The sequence below is a fragment of the Mangifera indica genome, chromosome 3 (assembly GCF_011075055.1).
Source record: "Mangifera indica cultivar Alphonso chromosome 3, CATAS_Mindica_2.1, whole genome shotgun sequence".
Lineage (NCBI taxonomy): Eukaryota > Viridiplantae > Streptophyta > Magnoliopsida > Sapindales > Anacardiaceae > Mangifera > Mangifera indica.
In genome coordinates, this window is record NC_058139.1 from 7,730,735 (window position 1) to 7,757,792 (window position 27,058).

Consider the following 27,058-nt stretch of genomic DNA (forward strand, 5'->3'; position numbering starts at 1 on the left):
GAACCAAAATTTTAAGATATTCTCGAGTTTGAGTTTAAGTTATAAAAGGTTAGACTCAAACTTGCTGAAAAATATTTTTTAACTTATAAAATTATTTTGAAGTTTTATACTGTCTAATTAAAAAAAAACATTAAAAGAAAATTAAATTATATTGCAAAAGAAAGAAAAATGTAAAATTTTTACAAATGGTCTTACAAAAAATCTCTCATCCAGAGGAAACATTTTAAAATTTTGGATTATTTATTATAAATAAATTTCACTGAACTCGAACCTAAGTTTGAATTCAACTCGCTTGATCCAATCGGCATTCAAGAAAACCCAAACTATAAATAGACTCAAATCCACCCCTACTTCCATGAATGATTGTTGATGATTCAATGTTTCTTTTGGTTTGACTTTAATAAATATGTCAACTTAAAGAAATAAACTTCACTATAAACAGACTCTTTTAAGAATCAGATTTGGTCAGGATAATAATTTAACTATGAATTGAAAAAACCCAATTTTCGATATTCAACAAGTTCTGGATAAAATCCTACTCCCAAAGTTGCGAGAATTTCGATTACATCTGTAATTTTCCATTGTCAAATATAAGGCCTTTCCATTGTCACCAAAGACAGGCACAGTCTGTACAAGGAAAATTAACAATTTACTATTCAGTCTCATTTCTTTAAATGACAAGAAAACCTTGCAATCATTTTGTATATTCACAACTACGCTTGATCAAATATTTTATGAACAACTTTAAGAAAGAAAAAAAAATAATTGAGACATGCTAAGAACAGTCTCCATGTTCACTCTTTCGAGGGGAAAAAACTCCTCAATCTTCAGAACTGAAGATTTCTTGATACAACTGGTGCCCTGTTTGATGATCACCAAAAATAATGGCAGTGACTATCAAAAACCTTGAAAATGTCTATGCATTAAAATTACAGGGTTAGAACTTAAGCACTCACCATGCATGCTGGCATCTTACAGCTTCCTGACGAACAGCTCGCTTTGGGTCATCTAGTGCCTTTGATATCGCTTTTAGTACCTAATAAATACAATTAAAATAGAAAATCACATGAGGACACGAGGGAGATGGTGATTTTTTGGATTAGCAAGTAACTTGGATTTGAAGAGATGTAATGAGGTACTGATACAGCAATTACAAAAAGCAACTACAGGATAACAGCAAAAAGAACTTCATTGTGGCAATGCTGATAATTAAATTCTTCTACTTAACTAACCTGCACTCTCATGGGGTAAATTCGTGCTTGAGGCAGGCTAGACATGGCAATAAGACACTGAATTGCTGTCTCTCGAACAAGCTGAAAATATTAATAAAGTTACCAGCTATTTCATATCCAAGAACACACTTCCGAAACAAGTTAGAAAAAAACAAGTTTGCTATTGAAGAAATTCTTACCATCATATGAGAGTAGCTAATTAATCCAATAAGATGATTAATGATGATATGTGCGCACTCAAGGATTGCCTCTTGTCCTGCAAGAATATGTACAAAAGTAAAACATGAATTACTTAACTTTGGTGGCAGGCCATCGTACCAGCTCATCATGATAGAAGAGAATTCTTTTTGAATCCATAACGAATATGGATACAAGCAGCCTTACCATTTTTTTCTGTCAATATTCCAGATAAGACCAGCACGAGACTGTACAGAATTTGTTTATCCAAAACATCATTACATAACACAGATAATCCCTCCATCAATATTGGAATTACCTGCAAAATTAAAATATTATACTTTCAGCAAAACTAGAAAAACACATGCATGATGTAATCCAATATACAAGAATAGCAGGAAATATAACACTCATTTTCGTTATTCAACACTAACCTTCTTGGCTTCATTCAAGATAACTACTACAGGAGTATCTGATATAATGTATGCACAAGCCCGGCACAGCATTGATCTGAAATCATATTAGCAGCTTCACTAAGTAATCACATAGTTTCAAATCGATCCTATGTATATTCCTCACTATAACGAGAATAAATATTTCTTCAGGATGGCAAAGCCAGTAATGCAACAGTACTTAGTGCACAACTTCTAACCAATACACTAGACAAATTTATTATGTCAGATGGATTTGTACCACAAGGATATTGAGAGTTCAGAGCTCAATCTCATTATATAAAGAAAGATGTAATCTTTTTGGACATTATTCTCTTGAAGAAATTTCAAATTTCATGAATGCTTATATTAGGTTGTAATTTCCTTTTTCTTTAATATCCACTTTAGGCATCTCTCTAGTACGTACATCAGTGAAAATTATTAACTGGTAAAAGGTGAATGTTTTAAAAATGAAAGTAGAGATACAAAAGTTGCCAAATATCAAACAAAGTAGCAACGAGTCCCAATATTTGCTTGACATCTTATATTGTCAGCATTTTAGTCAATTTTTAATTCATGCTATTGTGTAGAACAAGGCCTCGACAGACCTAGGACAGACAAACTAATTGGATAAAGCAAAATGGACCAAAAACTTTGTTTATAGCAGACTCTTATTTGAAGATGTATTAAAGGAATTATTAGCAATCAATCAATACAACTTCAACAATTTATTTATTGGTATACATAACTCAAGCAGCAATACATTTGCCCAAAATGAATGCCATGAACAGGAATAAAAACAATAATTCAAAACCAAAACTAAAGCTAAATATACTCTACTATGAGTGAAAAAGGACATACATACCTTGAAAATGATGACTCAGATTTCATAATCAACGATTGCAGAATTGGCATTATGGTTGAATAAAAACGTTGCTTATAAAGTGGCCGTATTGTTGCGTGGAATTTTCGGCATAGACAATTTTCAGAATCAGTCATAAGAATTTGAAATGCATCTGCAGCACATTTCATCACGGATGGATGCACACCCTGCTTAGAGCTGTCTTCGGAGGAATCCTGCTCCACCGGTAAAGGACCTTTTTGGTCATTTGATAATAAGCACTCTAAGAGAATCATAGTTATGTCTTTAACTTTTTCATGCCCCCGCATAAGCAAACCTTTTCCAATCCATGCCAGCCCAGTGACTGCATGGATTTGAAGAGATCTACCATTTACAACACCACGGCAAATACTGTTAAGACACATCTCACCACCATTATTCATCCTACCATATATCCTTGAAGAAGCAATATCATCAAAGCTACATAAACTCATGTTGAAAATTATATCCATGGCTTCTTCCAAGGTACATGTACTTGATACATCTATTACATTGGTGTTCAGAACAAATTTGTTAACCATGGAACCCAATGCCTGAGCTGCTGGAACATTACCCTTGAGCATGGTTGTCATAAATAGCTGTAATACCAGCCTCACATTCGGAATGTGTGTTTGAGGACGAAGTGCTATAATTACTGATGCAAATAGTGAATATATCCATTCATCTCTACTGGAACCAATGTCTATCTCTTGAGTAAGCTGTAGTCCTTTCAGTTGGATTGGAATGGCGACCATTGGCTCCTTCAATGGAAAAGAAGTGCCTGATGAAAGTACATTGTAAGCTCTTTGAACTATTATGGTCTGAGTCTCTACTGAACAACTTGCAATGGCTAGCTTCATCGCCTTCATTGTAGCATCAAGAAGCCCCTGCAGTACAATGAATATATTAGTGCTACATAATTCATTGAGCCAGAGAAATTCTGTGAAAATAAATTCAACAAGACTCACATTTTCATGAGCCTGGACACTGAAGGCCACACAATTTTCAAGAAGGCCCCAAATATTTAGAGCAAACCTCAGCGAAACTTCCTCAAAGCTTCCAGTTTCATGGATCCTGAGACCATTTCAACATCGATTTTATATCTTTTGAGGAAGTCATGTCAAATGATTAGAAAATAAAAGGAGTATGAAAACATGACTAAAAACCTACTCCATTTTCTCTTAAAGGAATTTCACCGAAGGCATAGATGACAATCATTATCCATATCGTAGAGACTCATACTAAAGATCAACAACATTCTACCAGTTTCTAATGTGACCAGAATGAGTACAAATAGTAGATGGTGAGTGGTCATGCTTGCCCATGATAATTTTGACAAAGACATGCAATTATGCACACCCATACAGATACAGAGAGTCCAATCTACATTTTAAGAAGAAAATGTGCACCTAGATTCTGTGATGCCATCCATACACTACATAAGCTTAATATTCATAAGATAATTTTCCAGGGGAAAAAAAGAAGATAGCTACAATACAGTAAGAATCATGTGGGCTATGATTGACAGCATCTCTTCCTAACATCGTAAGTTAACAACACTTTTGGAGACTTGTTGCACATATGGGTAAGTTGGAATATATAGCAGGCCATAAGCAGCACAAACAAATATTGTTGCTAAACGTATTACATAACCACCAGCAGTGGGATACCCATCAAATTTTTTTGAAAAACAATAACCTTTTAATTTGTAAAAATTTCCACCTTCACAACAAATGAGGGAACACAAATAAAAGAGTCTTTGCACAAGAGCAGCAAAAAGAATAGTCAAATGAACTGAAAAAACAGTACAATGATGTTTGGTATTAAGAGTATACCGTGGAAACACCTTATCTGAGTAGCATTCCAAAAGCTGAACCACGATTTCAGCTGACTGAGAATTCCCATGGATCTAGTCAAAGAGAAAGCAAAAATGAACCAACATCAAAAGAAAAGAACAAATTTAAAAAATTAGCTTTGGGCAGCCCATTGGAGGAAATGCTTTGTCAAATAAGAAAAAATAAAATTATGTGCACTAACAAAGAGTACTAATTTGTGTACTAAAGATAATGTGTCACCATGTGATTGAACATTACTTTTTCTCTATTCCAAAATCACTTAATTATATGATGACACATCATAGTATACAAATTAGTTATCATTATTAGTGCACATAATTTTATTAAATAAGAAACATAGACTAGTTCAAATAATAATAAAACACTTCTCTAGACAACTAAACAACATCAAATGGCAACAAAATGATACTGAACCAATATCTTCTTTCAATGAAAACATTTCATGACTTTTAAGTAAAAGTTTTCTACTTAAAGAACATAGAACTTGGCAGTTGAACATACAGAAATCTCAGACAAATTGTCAAATATAGCTTCTTCTAGTCCTTGAACAATTTTCAGCAAATAATTTGCTCCACTTGCACCAATCTCAGAAATTGCTTCCAATTTGAGAGGCAATGGCATACTAAAATCATGGAAAGACGCCAATGAAACAATCTTGTCTATGACAATACCCATGTAGCTCAGTTTCTTCTCAGATTCATGACATCTATCAACAGAGACACCAATGTACACTAGTGCCTTTAGCGCCAGCTTCCACAACAAAGTCTTCTCGAAGTCCAAAGTAATAATTGATGTCAATGTCAATAAAATATCCTCAAATATGGATTTTGATATTGTGAAAAAACCACCAGGGAATGTGCCCAGAATCAGCAAACCCTTCACTGTATTTAGTTCAGAAGAAAAAGAACGATCAACAAATCATTACTCATTTAAAGAAGCAATTGATGAATGATCAGGAAAAAATTAATTAATCACGTAACTTCATATCAGCTTAATTGTATTTGTCACAGATTATATTCATATAACAATGATGTCACATCACATGTACTGTTTTAAGGCAAAAATATGACTAAAGGACAAAATACCAAACTCAGTTATATCACATAAACAGTTTCGATAATGTAAGTAATGATGTATACTACCCATGGCAGGGATGAAGATATTAGAACACATTTAAAGTTTATTTAAAAGTTTGTGCAGACCTTGGAATGCCAGATTATACAGGCTTCTGATATACGCACACTTGTAATCAACAGGTGTATGCAAATTCATGCAATATATGCCTTAGATCCTCCAAAATGACCACTGGGCAAGCTTGTTGAGAGAGATTTAAAACAGTTATGAAAATGGGAAAAGACATCAAGACACACATGCTCAAATCATAAACAGGGAATAGACACCAACTGACTGAAAAATAAAACTATTCACCTCCAAAATATGCATCTGCATCATAAGCATCTTCTTTTGCGCTCTTTGCCAAGGTAAAAGTGAAGGCCTTAGTTAATGAAACAGAAAAGCTCTGAATCAAGCAACACCATTTCTCATGTGCAAAGCCAGACTCTGTCATGAATTGTTCAGAGCCTGATACTACATCTCGGCATGCTGCAATAAGTTCAATGCAGAGATAAAGAGCTGCATGATTAAGCCTTTCAGCAAACACATAATTATCACTTGGAAAGCAATCCTGAGGCAAGTTTCTGACTGAAAGCCCCAAAGCATTCACCAGGGTGGGGAAGAAACTTTCAATAACTCTAATGCAGGAGGAAAGAGAAGCCTTGACAGAGACAGAAAGGATACAACCAACTGCATGTAGTTTCTGCTTGCTTTGCATAGGAATTTTATTGTAACTATTAAAATTAGAGATGGATTTTAAAATAAAATTTATATCTTCATCAGCTATAATCTGACTTAAAAACAAATCAGTGTTTTGCTTGATAACTATCTGCAAAAGAGTTAGAGCTTCTTGTAAAATTGCATTCTCCTGAAAGCCAGGGCCATCCAGTGATTCCAAACCAAAGGACAGAGTATGCTCCAGTGAAAAGTATATCACATCTTTTATCGAAGACCAGATTGCTCCAGCATGTTTCGCTATACAGTCTGCACCATATGTCAGTGTACAACTGCTGAGGTACTTCAGAGAATCAACCTGCAGCATATAATCATAAAACCAGCACTAAGATTCAATACGCTAAAAATATCATTCTAAGCATAGAAGCAAATATTACATCATTACAATAAATCCTAACACGTGGAACAACATACAATTAAAATCAATACTGACCTTTGCTGATGGCAAAGAAGAAGAAAGTTTTTCAAGGAGCAATGGAATGGCAAAGGGAGCAAAAAGAGGAGTGGAGGAAAATGCTCGCTGTGGAAAAAGAGAGAGACAGAGAATTGAATCAGTCCAACAAGTGTTGGCCAAGTAAAAGGCCAGATACAGAATAAAAAGCAGTGGTTAACAAAGTATATAAACATTGACGAGTATTACAATATCCTTTGCAACTCTATGAAGAGGTTTTCCTTTCCTTTTTTTTTTTTTCGGTTTGGGGATGAGAGGCACAGTGGCTAAGATATCTTGAGAGTATAATAATGATTTTGGGCTGAATACATTAACCAGGTCCTATCAATTTCTGGAATAAAATTTTATACACTTTTTACTTTACCATTTTTAGGAAAATCCATACAATATTTGGAGGAAATGTAAGAGCAACTGAGGAGATATAAAAATAAATGATAAATTTTTTTAAAGCAGGAATTCAGTTAAGCTAAAGTGATTGAAACGAAGCATAGTAGACAACACTGACTTACATACCATCAATGCAGTTGAAAGATCATCCCTTTTCACATCAAAGTCTTCACCCATAGACTGTAAAAAATATACAAAGAAAATCATAAACCGTAGATCAAACAAATAGAAAACCATGTAGAACAGTAAAATCCACAGACAAAGACATAAAGAATAATATCCAGATCCCATATCAGCAACATAGAAGCACAGAAACCAAAGGGAAACTCAAATGTTTTTCATGTTCATAGAAGATTAATTGACATGACAATAGAACACAAACGTTCAGACATTAAGATCTAAGCCATTAACATCTAAAACACTTCTGCATTTTTACAACAGATACATAAAAGCAAAAAAAAAAAAAAAAAAAGCATATTGTTTATCAAATAAAATAGCATATCTGGGACAAAGTATCCTGAAGATCAACCCACTAAAACAACTTTTTTTTTTTTTAACAACCATGCCTTGATTTTGGGGTCCCTGTACTACACTCCCCATATACTCTTTTATGAAAACAAGAGATAAAGCCACTAAAAATCCAAAATTCTGCTAAATAAGATAATGTGTTGCTTCCCTGATATGGGTTAAGAATCCTAGGACCACAAACCCATGCACATGTCTAGAGACAAACAAAATGCTTCAGAGACACACCAACAAATGCATCGAAGAAAGAACTAGAAAATAACAACCCCAATACTGAAAGGACAGGTTACAATCATAAATTGACACTTCAAATATCCGGATAAAATTACAAATATGGTACAAATGTACATGAAACAAGAGAATGCTTCATATGTATCGAAAAAGTGATCTCAAATTAATGTTATAAGTGATTAACCAGATAAATCCAGCTTCCTTGCGATATTGAACTGCTCAAATTAGCCTATGCCAATTCAAATACAGAAAAAATGCATAAGGATAAACAGAATATGGTTTGTCTAAATAAACCAAGCTTACATGCGTAAAATGAATTGGGAAGTAACAGCCTAAAATTTCAAAAAGGTCGCTAGCAAAACTTGCAAGCAGATCATCTGGAAATACTCGCACCACAACCTCAACAATGCAAAAAGTTAGCATTAAGCACTGTGGATCCTTCTCCCCATCAATAGCTTCACAGATTCCATATAGAAGGTCTTCACCCTAGACCACAATAAACCATTTAATTGTTACTTAAAAGAAATGCAAGGAAATATGTCAAGAAAATCAAGTAAAAAATGAGCACAAGTTTATTGAATGATTTTGGTTGAATATATTTATGGCTTAAAGTGCATTCCTTGGCTAGAGTATGCAAGTGCACATGTGAACATGCATGAGTCACTGGTGTGTATGTATGATTGTGAGAGAGTATGAGAAAAAGAATTTAAACTACAATTCACGTGCAGAAATAGAAAAGGTATAATGATAGAAAAACACACAAGAAAAGTGAGAAATGAAATAAACCTGCATGTGAGAAACATTAAGGGATCACACATGCATGACTGGATTTGGCTTATGACATGTATCACATGCATGACTGGATTTAATTTATGCAATGTAAATTCTAATTCAAAACCAAAAAAATTCAACTATAGAAATTTCAATAATTTGCATATAATTAACCTAATTGTTCACTAAGAATAAAGATGCAGTTCTACAAAGATTACAAAAACAATTAGAATATGATGTTACAAGTTCGATTAACAAAACAGATAAAAATTTTCCATCATTGTAATTCAATGTTGGTCTAGCTACTAGAGAAAATTATTATTTTGCTCAAAAAATAAAAAAAAAGCTTCCATCCTGAACTAAAAATCATTCATAAGATCTTAAAGCTGAATCTTTGCTTCATTTTCTTGACCTTAACATAAGTGCAATAGCCCAACTTCTGCTTTTCGTGATAAAGCCTCAGATAAGGTTCCTTTATTTTCATTAGTTTACAGAAATAAGTGATAAGCTATTCACTGTAAAGTACAAGTTGAGAGAAAGTGAGAACAGGACTAATACCAGTGAAGCAATGGCATCAGGAAAGCGTTGCAATAGGCCTTCCAAAAGTTCAAAGCAAAGCTGAAAGAATAAAATGTGAAAGACAAACAACAGAAACTTCGATGAGTACTGCAATGGTCAGTTTCCAACAGAATTACTTAAGGTACACAGTCATGTTATGTAAATTTTCATACCTTCCTGTCATGTTGTGCTAATGACTGCACCTGTAGGTTTTGTAAATAAGACCGAGCAACTGCTTTTGCATCATTTGCAGTAACCACATCACCACTACTTTTCCTACTCACTAGTGCCAAACAACCAACAAGTGCACCGCGTAGAGCTTTCCAATCTGCCTGATCCAAGGAAAATATCATTTATCCATTTTTATAATTACTATGTATAAAACTGATAATAATCAACCTCAAATAAGCAAAAAAATGGATGGAATGCCAATGTAATGAAATGAAAGCATTTAAAATCCATGCTAATCAGTGTTAGTAATGCTTGTGAAATAAATAAAAGAATAGAAATTCATTAATTCTTCTTAAAGATAAAGTTATAAATGAGAAACACTACACTCACCAGTCTATCTGAGAAGAATACTATCAGGCTATGTATAGTAGCATCATCCAGTGGCTTTGATGCAAGCTTTGAAAGGACTTCTCCAAGAAGAAGCATGCCTGAAAAAGGAAGTGCACATTCCTTGATTCATTCTCAAATTGTTTGCTAATTCTTTGAAAGAAATAAAGAAAAAAAATACAAATAAGAACTAAACAAAGTAAAATTTAGCATGGCTGACCAAAACACAACTTGGCTGGAAATTTTTGGATTATCTTTCCTTCTTTTCTCACTCAAAATCATCAAAGGAACATGACAGTGATATGATAATCCAATGAAACTACAATCTAAGGTCATAGACACAAACCATTAAATCGTTTACCTCTTGCACGAGTGACATCATCAGTGGTAGTCAAATACATATCCATCTCTATGACCTAGAAATTATTATAGAAAACGGCAAAGTAAAGAGAAGCATCAACAAAATCACCTGATGAAAAAAAGACTCAGCACAAACAAAAAGACTTCATGTGAACCATACCAGTTTCTCTATAGTCAATACATTATTCTTCAACAAAGAAACAATTGCATCCAAACTTGCAGCCTGTAATCAACACAAGTACAATTATATACTCAAATTCATCAGAGCTATACATATGCACATGTATGATTAAATAACTATTCTTCATTTAGAAAATGCATACTGTGAAACACACTGATAAACAAATAATTACACAATTTAGGTTCAAACTTGGCTATTTCATACATATACACGTAACTAGAGTTATAATAAAAAAAATTAAATTCAAGTTCTGCATTCTGTACACACAGGCATAATTAACTCAGAGAAGAATCCAAAAATAAAAATAATAACTCCGTTGGCTACATATATTAGGTTCTAAATTTTAATTTTTTTATAAGTTTTCTTAATGTTTAACAGAAACAACATCAAGAGTTGTCGGTTAAGAACCTGGTGGGCGGGCGAGCTGGACAAGTTAACGAATGACTCAATGTGTTGACTCAGCTGACTCAATTGTGCCATTGGTTTGCGGAAAGATTGAATAATAAGTTAGGGTTTTAGCAGGAGAGCGAGAGGGGTTTTGTGACCCAGTGTCGAAATGAGTTAAAAGAAAGCGGAAGCTAAAACTAGCAAGAAACAGAGAGCAGTGTTTCAATTTTTATGTTGACCCCAATAGTTTAGTTATCACTTAAATGGCGCGTATGTTTGCGTTTCCCTCGTTTCCCCCTTTGAGCTTCGGTTTCTACACGGTTCCCGGCGTTTTCAGCAAAAACTTTCATTTCAAAAAGTTTCTCAATATTTTTATAAATTGATTAATTATAGTTTTCTCAATAATATTCAAATCATATATTATGTCGTATATCAAAATATTAATTTTTTATATTATATGATACAGTTTTTAAAAAATAATATTAATATTAATGAAATAATTAATTGGTGCATCGTCAATTTAAAAATTATTGTAAACACTATTAAAAATTTCTAAATTTTTATATACACTTATATCATATTATTTTTTTTTTAAAAGTGTGTCAATTTATATTAATAATATATATTATATTATAAGATTTATATTGTATTATATATTATATTTATTGTATCATTCAATTTAATATATCTTATAAAATATATTATTTTATATATGTATCATATCATATCGTATTATAATATACTGATAAGTATACCAAATATAGGCAGTGTAAGTAGCTAACAAAGAGAAGCAGCAGCAACCCTCTAAAACTCAGAGGAAAATTGATTTTTTTTAATATAAAAAAAAATACATAATTTAAGGTGGTACAACTGGGCTAACACCATGTCACCAAGACAACTTTGAAATGCCACTCGACACTATCCAAAAACATACAACAAATGCCACCATTTACAGAACGTAACACTAATTGCTATCTGAGACTATTGATCAATGAACTTCCTTCATCAAAAGAGGCTTCTTCCAGCATGTCAAGAAATCCTTTCCTGGCAGTCGTTTGCAATGCAGAGGCATTGTAGCGGATCCCAAAACTTGATGCTGCCTCAAACCTCGTCCACAACTCTTTCTTTAGAGTATTCTCACCGAGAAGCTTGCCTGTTCTCATTGTGCTTTCCAGTTCCTTCCACAGCGGGGTACTTTCTACAATCGCTGCGTTGCCTCGAATTATTTTTTCAAAAAACATTTGAGTGAAATTTAGTATACACGCTCACAGCATCATAATAGTGGTATTATAAACTAATGCATGTTTATCACAGAGAAAAGACGCATATATATATATATATATATATATATATATATATATATATATATATATATCATAGCAAAGCTAAAAAACAAAGATAATACCTGGGTGGATCGATTTCCTGGCTTGCTGTGAGGTTTTTGGAACATCTTTTTCATCTAATACAGAGAGCTTTGTCTGCTGATTTAAATCACAAGAAGTCATTAGCATGTTGTGAACATCAGCAACATTTTCCAGTGACTTTTCATCAGGTGGCTCCAACAAAACACAACTTTTAGGAGGTGAGAATGACCAATCTGGTGAAGTTTCAAACTCTTTCTTCTGAATTACTGATTTACGAGCCTGTTGAATTCCTAGTAGCTCTGGATACTTAAAAGCAAGGTCCTCAGAAGCTTCACTACCTGAGGATTCAGAAGATTGTGAACTTCCGCAATTATGCATTCCAACAGGAAATGGGGTTGACTTACGAACTTTGTCCCAGGGTCGATGAGTGCACCCAGAAATGGGCTCCAGCAATATACAAGATTTAGGAGGGGACATTTTTAAACATGGGGTCATCATAAGCATAGAGTGGTCTCCTTTTGGAACCATTGGTGAAACAACAAATGCAGACTCTAGAGTGTTTCCTTTTCCAGCTGATAGACATTCAGAAGGCTTCCTTGGAGTTGCTTCTATTGGCACTCCTTCAAGCAAATCATCATTTGTATCTCCCGAAATAGTTGCAAATGGCGGTAGCTCAATGGTGTGATTGGAAGTAATGCTTTCAAATAGTGATTTGGAATGTTCTTGGTGTTTGGATGACAAAGCTTTCAAGATAGGAAGAGGTGTGAGCAGAAACACTTGTTTGTTTCTTTCAACAGTGCAATTGACTCGCCAGGACACAAGGGGGGAAGGAGAGATTAAAGTGTGCTCCTTGTCATCTTCTGGACTCCCATACTCACAAGTTCTTTCATCTTCATCTGCAGCAAAAGCAGATTTACCTGCAAATGCCTGTACCAACCGATTCTCAGACTCAACAGAACTGGAGAGAGCCCTCTGGAATCTGGGAACCCATGGCTGTGATGATACAATATGATATTTCAAATCAGTTTAGCAATAGAACATATGGAGCGAAAAACGTAATGATCCACCCACCAACAGGACATAAGGAAATGCGGAAAGTGACCTTCAAAGTGGAACTCATATGAGACAAGACATGAGTGAAAGATTCAATTTCTTTTTTCCCCTCCTTGCTCATTGTCTTAACTTTAAGCGCTTGCATAACTAGCTCGTCAATCTGCAATTCAAGGCATTAATTATTGTATCCTTAGTAACAGCTCAAGGAACATATTAACAATAAACTATGTCTATTTCAGAAGAAAATAAAAAGCAGTTACTTATGTACATTGGATGTTATAAAAACTTAAACCTAGGCTTCAGCATTGTGAATAAAAGGAACTTCTAACATCAGTACCAGAAAAGTTACTGGCTTTCTTGGAACATCTCTCTCAGTTTAGACACCTTCTGAAAACCAAAATGTTATCATATGAAGTGTGACTCGGTGAGTTCAGATAAAGGCCAAGAAGATCCTTACTGGCCAGATTATAGACCGAAAGCGCATGGATGCTTACTATCCGGGTTTTAAAACTTAAATTTGCATTAAGGGGGAAAAGGTCCTCCGGCAATAGTTCCCCTTGAATTATAGCTGCAATACTGCATAGGTTTTACCTATGCAAATCAAACTCAGATGTGTAAGCTAAAAGTGAATCTCTTAGCCACTTTAATATTTTATATACTACTCCTTCAGTCCTTTTGTATGGGCAGGCAGAGTCTAAAAATGTTGCAAGATTGCCACTATATTGGGTTATTGCTACTGAAACAGCAACTATACAACCATACATTCATAGAAGATAGTTTCTGTCCTTGAATACGACTGCATAACACAACAACCACATCCATACTCAACTTTGCTGCCTCTACATGCTAACGTTGCAGTACAGCAAGTTGAAGTTTCAAGCCACAAATGAAGGACTTTACATTCTGAACCATGCCAATCCAAGATAAATAATGCTGTCATCTTCACAATTTAACAATTACTTTGATCTATCCTTGAAAATAAAATTGGCACAATTTGTTATCAGGTGCGTAAACACAAAAGAAACTTAAACATACCTAACATCTTTCTTCAATTATCCAAATTCAATCCAACAATGAACTCTTTTCAAATTCAATACAGCTAAAATTCCCAAAACATAGAAAAGCAACCAAAAAATATGTAGATTTACAATATGCTTATCTATATCAAAACAACGAGGTCCAAATTTAGACCCACCGCTTGGATTGTATTTGGCGATACAGAACTTAACCAAATAACTAGAAATAAACAAAAACAATATGTCTATCTCAACGCAATTCCATTTCCCTATTATCAAACGCGGCCAATAAGTCTTTCAAAAACTTACAATACAAGAAAAAAAAATTCTCAAAAATACAAAATGAATGTCGTACAACTAAAAACACTAATCCTAAATTCAATTTGATTACATTACTCAAATATGTCATACCACTCAAATTATTTAAAAAATAATAAAAAAAGAAAGTTGTAAGTACTGATTATGAAGGTCTCGGAGTAAAACCTGTTGAAGAAGTTTCGAAATATCGGACTGAACAAGCAAGAGGCGATCGAGTGCGTTGTTGTCTGACGCTTCTTCGATTTGCTTATTGTCGTTCGATTTCTTCTTCGCGTTCCCGCATTTGGGAAAACATCCGCCTCCATCTTTGATGTTGTTGTTACTTGATAAATCTCGCAGCGGTTTTCGGATTGATTTCTGTTTCGTATCGTTCCTCTGCATCTCAGTGTCTGTGTACCGGAATTGGAATCTGTCTCCGAGTTTGCGTTTCTGTTAAGACTTTGAATTTTTTTTTCCCTAAGCTCCAGGCGGGATTTTACGGCAACTACTTTCAATTGAATTTTCCAGGAGGCAGACGAGGGTTGGGTTTGGTCGGGTTTTTTAATGGTGACCCGGCCCAAGTCTAACTAGACAACTTGTGACAAAAAATGAAAGAAATTGATAGGTTGATTTGTAATGTACAAAACGTTCCATCGCCTGAACCTGGACGCCTTTTATTTCCAGGACACTCCCCGAGGCCCCTTCAAATCACTCCACAAGAGCACGACACTGTAAACTCCAAGACAAACAACAACACAATTTCACTCAAGCACTTCTATCTGACTGGAGTTTTAATACATTCGACACAGAAACAGCAAACAAAAACAATATGAAAGATCCCGCAACAAAGAGTTTCATTGCCCACCTTTTCACAGAAATCCAAATCCCGCAACAAAGAAGCTACAACTCCATTTCTTTCCCTTCAGTTCTCTCCCCAAACCCAATAAAAGTTCCGTTTTCTTTGTCTCTTTTGACGGAAACCATTACCACCCAGAAACAGTTTCTTGATTCTGTACTGCATAGAGCAGGAGCTGTGCTTTTCAGAGGGTTTGATGTGAAGGCGGCCAAGGACTTCAACGACGTCGTTGAGGCTTTTGGTTACGAGGAGTTGCCGTACGTGGGTGGTGCAGCCCCTCGGACCAACGTTGTTGGTCGGGTTTTTACGGCAAACGAGCCCCCGCCTGATCAGAAAATTCCTTTTCACCATGAAATGGCTCAGGTTGGTTGGAGTTTTTTTTTTTTAAAATTGAATTTTGAGGGTTTTTTTTTTTTTGGTTGACTTCTTGATGAGGTTGAATTCTCCAACATGTCATGAAAGAGTTTAGAGTTCTGTTTTCAATTTCAGGATTTTGATATTATCAGAAGTGATTAATAGTAAAAAGAACGTTTGTGGTTAATGTTCAATGTTTGGCTTAAATAGATATTAAAACAGCTTTTAGTTTTTCCCTTCTCTTCAAAAAGCACTTTTAGAGATGCCCCAGTAAATAATTCTTTTTGTATAAAAGTGTTCCTTAAAAAAAAAAAAAAAAATTTGGGCTCACAAGGCTTATTCAACAGGTTCCTGAGTTCCCATCCAAGTTGTTCTTCTTCTGTGAAGTAGAGCCTGGAAGTGAAGGAGAAACTCCTATAGTCCTCAGCCACATTGTCTATGAAAGGATGAAACAGAGATACCCTGAATTTGTTGAACAATTAGAGCAACATGGATTGATTTATACAAGAGTACTAGGAGAGGAGGATGATCCTTCGTCGCCAATCGGCCGTGGATGGAAATCCACTTTCTTGACTGATGACAAGAACTTGGCTGAAGAAAGGTTTGTGATTTAATCATCTAATTAACAATTGGGGTCCTGATTCAGCTAGAATCATATAAACATGATCATTTAGCTTAAATTATATAAGTGTATCTAGCTATGAAAGTTGAGCTAAATTGGCTCTCAATTATCTTTCCACAGGGCTGCTAAGCTGGGAATGAAATTGGAGTGGATGGAGGATGGCGGAGTAAAAACAATCATGGGTCCGATTCCAGCCATCAAGTATGACGAATCAAGGGGTCGCAAAATCTGGTTCAACAGCATGGTAGCTGCTTACACAGGGTGGAAAGACAAGCGAAACGATCCAGTGAAGGCAGTGACTTTCGGAGATGGCAATCCGTTGCCAGCTGATATACTCTTTGATTGTCTGAAAATCCTGGAAGAGGAATCCGTTGCCATTCCTTGGCAGAGAGGTGATGTTTTGCTGATAGATAACTGGGCTGTGCTTCATGCCAGAAGATCATTCAATCCTCCACGCCGCATATTAGCTTCACTTTGCAAGTAGCGAAGATCAGTTAATAATGGCTTGTGTATGATTTTCTATTTGCCTGAAATATATATTGGATGCTCCATAATAATGAAAGCTTGAGTTCTCTGCTTGTATACCATACCTGTTATTGTGTCCTTGTATAGCCATTTTAGGCCAACTTGACACTGAAAAAGACATGAAAATTTTGACAGAAAAAAATGAAGCTGCATGTTATATCTTTGTGGATTAATATGAAGATTTCCATATTCAAATGTCTAATATTCATCCGTTTCACTTTTTTTCTTTTTCTGCATCCAAACAAAGTCCTAAAACGTCTTACAATCCTCCAAATCTTTCATTTCAGAATTTTCTCAGCAGCCAAACAAGACATAGTTATAATAGTATCTGTATTAGTAAGTAATCAAATGACTTTGAGTATTAAAATTTAATAACAACAAAAAAAAAAAAACATCCAAATCATGATAACAAGTTCTTCATTACAGACAAATAGGAGTTGAGAGGTATTAATTTACCTTCAAACTAAGACTCTCTCTCTCTCTGATTCCAACTCTTTAACTATCCATGAATGGAATTCATTTTCCCTCAAAATGGCCTGAAATGCAATAAAGACGGAAAAGTTAACGAACTTGAGGCATTTAACAGTTTCTCAAATCAACTTTCCAATTTTCTTTATTTGTTAATTGCATTAATATTGCGGGTATAAATAATTCTTCTACAAAATTTATAGAATTTATGTGGCTAATTGTTGAATTTATGCTTCTATTTTTACGAGTTTCATTAATTAATTAGGAGGCAGAATTAATAAGCAAAAGAGTAATTTACTAGTTTAGGTCTTAAAACACTTTTCCACCCTATTTGGTAAAAATAACACTTTTCTCCCAAAATCAATCATATATAATACTTTCTCACACAAAATTAAACTCGATTAATAAAACAACAATAATAGAAGGATGTCTTTGTTGTAAAATTATATATTGGAAGATAAACTGTAATTTTTAAAAATAATGGGGATGTTTTTTAAAACTGTATTCAAGCTATAATCAGTTCTTTGTTGGCTACCAATCGCCTCTAAAAGCCTTTTACACAGTTGTTATATCTTCAATTCTCTGATGGCCAGGATGTTTGCAATTCCTTATCATTTGAACATCAACATCGAAAATGGTTGAGCAAGAGTCTATTTTTTTATACAGTTAATAAGTACATAATTCAAGTTTCAGTTAAATCTCAAGTTCTCAGCATGAATTTTCAATTCCATTCCGGTTGATGTTAAAACAATACATCTTGTCGCTTCAAATGTCAAATCTTTGAGTTTCCCAAGGCGGCAAATCAGAAAGCTGGCCACATGACTGAGAGATTAAAGATCAAAATGAACATAGAAAGCTCTTCTTTCAACTCAATAAATTCATCGAGACTCCTATTTTAAGTAAAGCAAGATTTAAAGCTTAAAAGGTGTTGGGATATTATATATTGCTTTAGCATTACTTTGCTTCCTCTGGTACAGTGAAAGAAACATCAGCCTCTTGAACCATGACAAAGGCACAGATAAATGAAAATTTCAATTTGTATAAAAAAAATGAAAAATAATACAAAAATTCACTCACACAAATGAAACACTAAGAATTATATGATTTGCATTACACCAAAATTTTCCCACACAAATGAAACTTCAAAGAGATGGATCAATTAAGATTGAAACAGGGATAACAAAAACCAAGAAAAAGAATTTGTAAGAACCTATTAACACCACCACATAGCCACTTTAATTCAGTGCTTCTATACACACATAGCTATAAAGATGAAAAAGGAACAAGTGGGGTAAAGAAAGAAAGAAAAGAAATTAGGATATTAAAGTGGTGGGAGAGGAAAGGCATCGCCTCCATTACTATCTTCCTTGGACAAGGCCACTAAAAACTTGGCTGTTCCCAGCAAGAGTTGCTTCCCACTCCACAGATGACAAGAGGATCTGTGACAGAGAAATTACAACTTGCTTCATGTCTGGACGAAGGATAGGATCCTCATCAACACATTGTTTCGCAAGCATGGCCACCTAAACAAGGAAGTATTCCAATTAACAAAGAGGTGAGTCACTAGACTGGTAAATGTAATTCCACACTTAACTTGTCATATTCAAAGCCTAGAGATCATGCTCCTACTTATATTGTCATTTCGAGTACAAGATCATTCTTTTTTGTTTGGTTTAAGGTTCTCTAATTTGCATGTAAGTTTTAGCAATAAAACTTTGTGCATTAACAATACGTACTAATGTATGTACTGATGATAACATATCACCGTATAATTGAGTGATTTTAAATTAGAGATAAAATACCACCTAATCACATTGTAACACATCATTGTTAATATACAAATTATTATTTATTATTAGTGCACATAGTCTAACTTTAAGTTTTAATAGTTTTCTATGGACACATCATTAAGTGAGGACTATGAATATCTGCACAGTTTTATAACAATCTCCATCATCTTCGAGTATGAGAGACAAAAGGTGAATAAATTTACCTTGAACACACAATCATGGGGATACAAATCCATCAAATTAGGGTCGATGTAGTCTTTCAAGCTTGACATTCTCATTGAGTCAGGTGAGTTCCTAAGTGCTGATAACATCTGCAATTTAACAAACAGCAATGGAATTCAGTGAGACAAATAGCATCAATATTGATGTGTGCTCAAGTAAAGGCTTGAAACATAAAAACATAGTGTAGTATAACAACATAATAAATGAAACACATGCACACAAGTAACAGGGAATATTCTGATTCGACTGAGTAATTTTTCCATAAGAATTTGGTTCAATGCTTATTGAGTGTACAAAAAAAGTTCCAAGTTGGAAAGTCGTTAGACATCATTAGGTGATGTTACTTGCTCATATTTAAAAGATACAACAGAAAGCATGGGAGCTTTTAGGTAAGTTCCCATCTAACTTTCATCCACCTGTTGAAATGTTTTCATAGTTGCTACCAAGGCAAGGCCTCTTTTACTGGCTGCCGGAAGTGTTTGTCTTCTGATATGCATTCTTCTTGATTTTTTTTTTATAATCTCTTTTTATAAAAGCAAAATATGCTTATATCAATTGAAAAAGGGATATACAAGAGGGTAAAGTGAGAAAGATGTCCATACAGACAATTTTAGCTCTATACAGAAGGCTAAACCATACAACTTCATCAAAATATACTTATATCAATTGAAAAAAGGATAGACAAGAGAATTTTTCATAAATTCTATGCTTATCCTCATTTGGACTAACTTTAAAAAATATGCAACATTTAAACTTACAACCGATGCTAATGAACGTCTCTCATGATTTTTTGTCACCATGCCTTCATTTCTTATAATGGCCTCTTTCCCTGATATTATCTCAAAAAGAACCACACCAAATGCATAAACATCACTTTTGGCAGTGGCCAGGCCATCACTCAAGTATCTGCAAATACAATAGCAGAACAGTTGAAAAGCTGAAAGATTTGTCATGGACATGTAGTAGCTAATTAAAAGTATTATCACTTACTCTGGTGCCAAATAACCAAACGTACCAACAACTTTGGTTGTCGTGGCTTCTCCATCGCCTGTTTTTCCAACAAGTTTTGCCAACCCAAAATCTGAAATCTACATGCAATGATATCAAATAACATCAGCAAGATACAAATATGTATACCAAGACCCAAAATATGAAAAAATCAACAAGATGCAATGAACTAGAACCTTTGCTCTAAAAGCATCATCAAGTAAGATGTTGCTTGTCTTAATATCTCGATGAACGTAATGGGTTTTAGTATGTTCGTGGATGTATTCGAGACCTCTAGCAGCATCAAGTGCAATCTGTAACCTCATGACCCAAGATAATGATGTATGACCTTCAAGAATATTAAACATTTGCACTTGTAAGTATCATGAAACCTAATATTGCTGCAAACAGTACAAGATGTCACCAACCTTAAAAAAGGTTAGGCATTTTTCAGGAAACACGCACAAACATGTCAAATAAGTTTAGGGTCACTCTCACCCATAGAGTCTTGTTAGGTGAAGAGCTAAATCATATCAGGCCAAATCTGACACCAAAATCAACCAGAACCAACACAAATATATTGACAAGTATCTTACCTTTATTCTGAGGATCATGTAAATGGCTTTTGAGAGAACCCTTTTGGGCATATTCATAAATAAGAAAGAGCTCATCATCTGTTGCTGCATAGCCAATCAATTCAACCTTGACAAAGTTTAATCAAGATAGAAGTCAATGCTTTAAACTTCTCAGAATAACAAGATTCACGTGTCATACAAATTGGTCATCACTGAAATCACAAAGAGTTTTACCAGATTAGTATGATGAACTTTGCATAGGATTTTCATCTCTGCCATGAATTCTTTGGTTTTTGTTGCAGTCATCCTTTTGATAGCAACTTCCTGAATGTATCCAAATCCACTTTAATAGTAACGTGGTGAGAAATTGTACTTTTCCTAAACAGAAATTGTTATATGAAAAAGAGTGTCAAGCACTTAGAACCTGGTTATGAAGGTTGCCATAATACACAGAACCATATGTTCCATGTCCCAGAAGATTTGAATCGGAGAACCCATCAGTTGAGAAAAGAATATCATCGTATGTAAAAACTACTGGCTTATCCACGTCAAATACATCAGTCCCAAGAGCTGGAAGCAGAGAGAAAAGAATATCATTCAAGGATGCTCAGCTGAAAACTGAAATAAATATCACCATATTGATTAATGAAGGAAAAGAGAACTAATTTAAGTCTCTGATTTCTGTAACAATGCAAAAAATCGTAAATTTAGTACATGACATTAAATCATGAGAATAGAACAAAAAATTAAATAAATTTGCCACATGATGCTCAATAGCAAACAAAGTCATCTACACCAAACCATTATTTGGATGTTTTGGATTATAAAGCTTAACCCTATTTAACACAAAATCTAAATTTAAAAAATTTTTTTAGAATCCAAAAATACATTGAAATGTGAGGAGTAAAATCTAGCTTTGAGTAATCAACAATTGTACCGTACATACCTTTGGAGATGGTAACTGGAGGGTGGCTAGCTTCAGCAGTAGCCTGCTTATTGTCCCCAGACATGCTGCCGACATACCTTCCTGAACCACAACAGAAACTAGACTTCCGAAGAATGTGAAACTTATGGGAACTCTTGCCACTGGGATCTTTAGCAGAATTTCCACGGGGTTCAGTAAAGCAGCTTGATGACCTTAAGCAAATACAAACAACAATGCTCAATATAATGAGAGCCAGTCCAGCCCCTAGACCCCCAACAATCCATCCATATGGCACGTGATCATTATGATCAACTTCAGTTACTGCAAATAAATAGCTAATGAGTCATTATATTTCTCAAAAACTCCAAGATAAGCAATACATACTTTATCATAGAGATCTAGATAGCATTTTGGCTTAAAGCATTTCAAATACATTTAACCCCATGGTTAACATGGAAGGTCTCATACACATTCCATCTCTATTTCAATATATTCAGCTTTTGAGTATAGTCAATATATGAAACAAAATAATCATTTTCGTACCTTCAAAATTGTCAGCAGCTGGTGCAGGAACTGGAGCAGGAGGGTTATCATTCTCCACAGGATAAGGCTCACCGGGAACTACAAAAGAAAATAACTTGAAATATAGGACACTGTTCAAAACAGTGACATTTCACATTCAGCGTACCTGGAAATGTTTAATTAAATGTGCAGAGCCAATAATTAGAAGACAACAAACAATATACATTACAAACTCGAACCTAGTTTTCAAGCTCTTTTCTTTTCTTTCTGTTTTTCCTTCTGCTGGCCTGATGGAAAAAAACTCTACTGACAATAGATTCTACCTCTGAGAATTTCTTGAGTTTTCTGATACCATTTTGCAGGAGAAAACCAAGATGTGCAAGCTTGTTGATATTTCTCATTTTTTGTTTCCTTAGCATACTTGAAGAGTATATATTTACTCTCAACAAAAACCCTAAATTTTCAACTAAAATGGAGCATTTCCTAATAGTAGAAAACCACCAGTATAACAGGGTTCACTCTTGTACACTTCTGTTAACATAGAGGTTTTAATAGAAGTTGACTGCATGAAAACAACAGGATTTTGATTCAACATTTAGCCTAAATGTAAATGTTCTTCCACATCAATGCTCAATTCAGCCATCTACTTTGCGCCTACACTATGTACAGAAACCATATTTACGAAATTTATGTACAAGAATAAGTTTGTAAGAACACATTTTTTTAATTTAATCTATCAAAGTTGTTAAGTCTTCTCAACAGTTCACACTCAGACTTATTAAGGCTTAGGTCCAGGGTGGATGCAGAATCTCAACCTCAAACTCGCTTTTATAACCATTCTAAATGTTTTCATTTCTGATTGATTTCCATCCAAACTCACTCCCAAAGCAAACCCTGAAGCCCTGACCAAGCTTCCAGCTACATCTACTTAAGTCAGCAATCCACAAAATTATATATTAAGGGCATAGGCCACTTATTTTGCTGATTTAAAAAGTATTTTAACTATCAAATCATATTTCTTCCAAATTATACCAATATCATCTTAAATTTGCCAATAGTCACCCTCACTAATGTGATTCCTGAAATTCTAACCTTGTCTATCACACAAAAATAAAAACTGCATGAGAAAAAAAAAAAAGGTAAAATAGTAAAAAGAAAAATTAAGATCAAGATACTGACCTGAATTCAATGGAATGTAGTACACATTACCAACGGTCACATTATTCGGATTCTCCATCCCATTCACTAGCTCCATACTGTCCATACTAATTCCAAACCTGCTAGCCAAAGACTGCAAAGTATCCCCCTCTTTCAACACATAACTCATCAAATAATTCCACAACCCGTTTGAACACCCACAAAATAGCCTCAATGACACCACTGCACCAACTCTAGCCATCCTTGAACTACTGTTCAAGAAACCAAGCCCATCATATGCATTCACAACCAAATCATAGACATAACCTCCATTGGATTTCACTGTATATGTTGTGTTGGTCACATAATACTTAGTCGTTGACAAACAAGAACAATTCTTCTTCACAAAAATGTAACCATTACCATTTCCCTCCACAGTCACATCCCCGGGTAAAACATCAAACATGCTTTGGATCACCGCCAGAGTCTGGTTTGGCTTCATCTCATACGCCAAAAAAGATGCGCATAACCTAGTTGTGTCCGTACAATTCATGGGTTGTGTGTTGTAGGAACATGAACAAAACTTGATTTGTAAAACAAAAACCACAACAGAGAATGAAACCAAGAAATGAAAACGTTCAAGCGTCATTTTTTAACTTTAAACTAGGACTAAAATTCAACCCTCAGCTTATACAAACTAAAAAGAGGAAATTTTGAGCTGAACTCAGAGCAGAAAAACAAAAACTTTAACCAGGTAAAAAAACAAAAAAATTCTTTAGGAAAATGAGTGAAAGAATGTTGGGTATAGCTATCAGGGTAGTAACAAAAACAATAATTTGATTTTTTTTTTTTTTTAAGTGGTGGGAAAGTGAGAGAAAAGGGTAAGCCTGCGGAGTGAATAGTTGAGATAAAAAAATATTAAGGGGGTTTAAAGGACAGAAGAAGAAAGGAATGAGGAAGAGAGGAATCTGAGGAAAGGAAAAACATGTTATGTTTTTATGCAAAGAGTAGTTGTTCAGGTTTAGTGTTGTTTTGCACTCAGCCAGGTAACTGCTGAGTGAGCATGACACCGTGAAAAGAGAAAGCGACTTTCAGACAAGAGTCAGAGAACCACCAACCGCCAGAGACCACTTTTGCAATGAGCTACACTGCCCCTCGTAAAATAAATAAATAAATAAATAATTCAATTTTAAGAAATATGCTTTGAAATAATTTTTTTTTCTTTTGATGTTAATAAAAATTCTAATTGTAATTTCTTAAATCTACCTAAAAGAATTTCAATTAAGTTATATTTTAAGGATATTTTCTTTCGTTAATGAATTAATCTACTTAATTATATTTTTTAATATAACAAAGAATATTATTAAGTTATAAATAATAAAAACTAATTAACATTTAACTTGTAAATATGTTATTCTTTGTATTGAATAAATTTTTAATTAAAGATAAATTAATATTAAACATATTTATTATTTATAAATATATAAAGCTTCACTAATAATTTATTAATATATAAAAAATTTGTTATTTCAAAAATATATCGTGAATTTTTTATGTGATAAATTGTGAAGAGTTTAGATATAAATTTATTTTTTTCATTTTTTACTTTATTTTTTGTGTTTTATGTTTAGAAATTTATCTATTGATAACATTTCTCAAAATAAGCATGAATAAGGGTCGTCAAATAGTAATCAAATTAGATGTAAAACCAATTTATTTATTAATTTTCCAAAAATAGAAATGTAAATATTAAAATCAGTAAGGAGTAAAATCGGAAATTGATACTGGAGATGAGAAGTGAAGGGTGGTTTTGGGTAAAAGGATGGCACAAGTTGCGAAGAACTGGACTCGACAGTCACTGTTTGTCGCTCCCACAGGGTTGTCCACATAAACTCTTTTCATCGCCGCTTTATTGGCGACTCTTTGACCCCTAGTTACCGACACTTAAGCACAGATGGGGTTGGTATATGTTGTTTTTGTTTTCATTTTAAATATATTATCATATAATTAAATATTATATTATTTTAAATTAAAAATAATTAATCATAAAATAAAATAAATTTTTATTTATTTATAAATTTAAAATAAATAAATAAAATTTTATTTTTAATAAAATCAAAATTACTCATCAACTCATGAAAGAACATTAACTTATTTATTCTTTTTAATTATATAAACTTTATTTTCAAATATGAACCAAACACCAATTTACGAAATTTAGTAAATTTGAAGTTATCAAGGGCTAAAAAGAAAAAGTAAAAGCAGGTCAATGCAATGGCGCCAGAGACGGGGAACGAGAGCTCGAAAAAAGGCGATTAATTGAAAAGCGTAATAATGGTAGGGCCACACGTGGAGAGGAGACAACTGTAATATAAATATATAATATTTTTTAGATCTACCAACGCCAAAGAGATACCCAATAAACGCAACCGCAAGATTCCAGAGAGATATTATCAAAATATTTATTTTTATTATTTAATTTTTTTCTCTCTCTTTTTATTTTAATATTTTGAAATAAGAACCCCTTTTCTTGGTTATTTAAATATTAACAAAATTTAAGATATTTTGGGAAATCATGCATTGTGATTCCCCATAACTTTGAGGTGGGTTTTTTTTTTTTTTTGAGATAATAAAATCTTTTTTTCAAGATCCTATAAAAATAAAAATAATAATATTGGTGAAAAGAAAGTTCAAGGAAATCATCATTGAGTTCCACGATGAGATGTCAAGCAATTTTTTTTTTTTTTCAAATAAAATGTTGATGTGAATTTTGTCATTATTTTCAAGGGAGAAGGACTATTCTCTACCTAATTTTTTATGTATTTTTAAAATATTATTTATGACAGATAAAAATTTATTTTTTTCATTCATGAGCAAATTATCATCTAATTTTTCAGTTAAGAATAGAGGTAAAATTGTTATTTACTATTTAAAACCTTAAAACTTCAAAATTTTACCATTTTTCCCCTTCAAATTTTAAAAACTAATAACTAACCTATCATTAAAGTTTGAAAAGTTTAGATTTCACCTCTGACGTTTGCTTCCTTCTCCGACCACCACCGACGACCGACGCATTCGATCGATCTCCCATATCCGACTACAAAGGACGACGCTTCATCGTCCTTCGTCGTCGCGTCGTCCAGATGCAACGAGTGACAAAAAGAGAAAAAGAGAGACCTTCGTCAAGCGATCTCCCAGATCTGGACGACGAGCGACAAAGAGAGGTCTTTTCGTCGCATCGTGCGACGAAGAGATCTCCATCTCTTCGTTGCACCGTGCGACGAGAAGATGAAGATCTCTTCGTTGCACCGTGCGACGAGAAGATGAAGATCTCTTCGTCGCACCAGGATAAGGAGGAGGTCGGTGACGACGCAGGAGAAGACGTCGGGAGATAAAGTTGAAGAATGGGGGTGAAATGCTAGTTTTGAAAGTTATGGGGGGCGGCTGTATTTTGAAAAATATGGAAACCCTAGGGTTGGGGGAGAAAATGTTAGTTTTTAAAGTTTAAAAAC

General features: G+C 34.1%; 4 protein-coding genes across 6 annotated transcripts; 1 reads left to right on the plus strand and 3 right to left on the minus strand.

Annotated features, from left to right (window-relative positions):
• Positions 1-503: 503 nt before the first annotated feature.
• Positions 504-11,048, minus strand: LOC123212251 (MMS19 nucleotide excision repair protein homolog). Of its 2 annotated transcripts, XM_044631338.1 has the most exons (20): positions 10,855-11,048; positions 10,426-10,488; positions 10,267-10,321; positions 9,909-10,006; positions 9,521-9,679; positions 9,348-9,407; positions 8,322-8,504; positions 7,389-7,442; positions 6,858-6,944; positions 6,005-6,722; positions 5,078-5,457; positions 4,556-4,629; positions 3,689-3,794; positions 2,706-3,607; positions 1,844-1,919; positions 1,617-1,728; positions 1,412-1,488; positions 1,233-1,313; positions 957-1,036; positions 504-861 (listed from the first exon to the last, which is right to left on the minus strand). In XM_044631338.1, the coding sequence occupies exons 1-20, from the start codon at positions 10,924-10,926 to the stop codon at positions 828-830; spliced, it is 3,471 nt and encodes a 1,156-aa protein (XP_044487273.1). In that variant the 5' UTR covers positions 10,927-11,048; the 3' UTR covers positions 504-827. The 2 variants fall into 2 exon arrangements, with proteins under 2 accessions (XP_044487273.1, XP_044487274.1); XM_044631339.1 differs by lacking the exons at positions 10,267-10,321; positions 10,426-10,488; positions 10,855-11,048 and having other exon boundaries at positions 9,521-9,675.
• A 596-nt stretch (positions 11,049-11,644) lies between these two features.
• Positions 11,645-15,113, minus strand: LOC123212403. 2 transcript variants are annotated; one of them, XM_044631525.1, is made up of 4 exons: positions 14,750-15,113; positions 13,300-13,410; positions 12,239-13,190; positions 11,645-12,040 (listed from the first exon to the last, which is right to left on the minus strand). In XM_044631525.1, the coding sequence occupies exons 1-4, from the start codon at positions 14,963-14,965 to the stop codon at positions 11,805-11,807; spliced, it is 1,515 nt and encodes a 504-aa protein (XP_044487460.1). In that variant the 5' UTR covers positions 14,966-15,113; the 3' UTR covers positions 11,645-11,804. The 2 variants fall into 2 exon arrangements, with proteins under 2 accessions (XP_044487460.1, XP_044487459.1); XM_044631524.1 differs by having other exon boundaries at positions 11,645-12,049.
• Positions 15,114-15,224: 111 nt separating this feature from the next.
• Positions 15,225-17,122, plus strand: LOC123212405 (clavaminate synthase-like protein At3g21360). Its single transcript, XM_044631526.1, has 3 exons — positions 15,225-15,782; positions 16,121-16,374; positions 16,516-17,122. Exons 1-3 carry the CDS (start codon positions 15,393-15,395, stop codon positions 16,877-16,879), a joined length of 1,008 nt encoding a protein of 335 aa, XP_044487461.1. The 5' UTR covers positions 15,225-15,392; the 3' UTR covers positions 16,880-17,122.
• A 1,339-nt stretch (positions 17,123-18,461) lies between these two features.
• LOC123210407 (lysM domain receptor-like kinase 3) lies at positions 18,462-24,673 on the minus strand. Its single transcript, XM_044628741.1, has 11 exons — positions 23,589-24,673; positions 22,431-22,508; positions 21,909-22,208; positions 21,387-21,532; positions 21,197-21,286; positions 20,984-21,089; positions 20,585-20,736; positions 20,391-20,488; positions 20,159-20,306; positions 19,382-19,489; positions 18,462-18,911 (listed from the first exon to the last, which is right to left on the minus strand). The coding sequence occupies exons 1-11, from the start codon at positions 24,193-24,195 to the stop codon at positions 18,747-18,749; spliced, it is 1,998 nt and encodes a 665-aa protein (XP_044484676.1). The 5' UTR covers positions 24,196-24,673; the 3' UTR covers positions 18,462-18,746.
• Between the last annotated feature and the right edge of the window lie 2,385 nt (positions 24,674-27,058).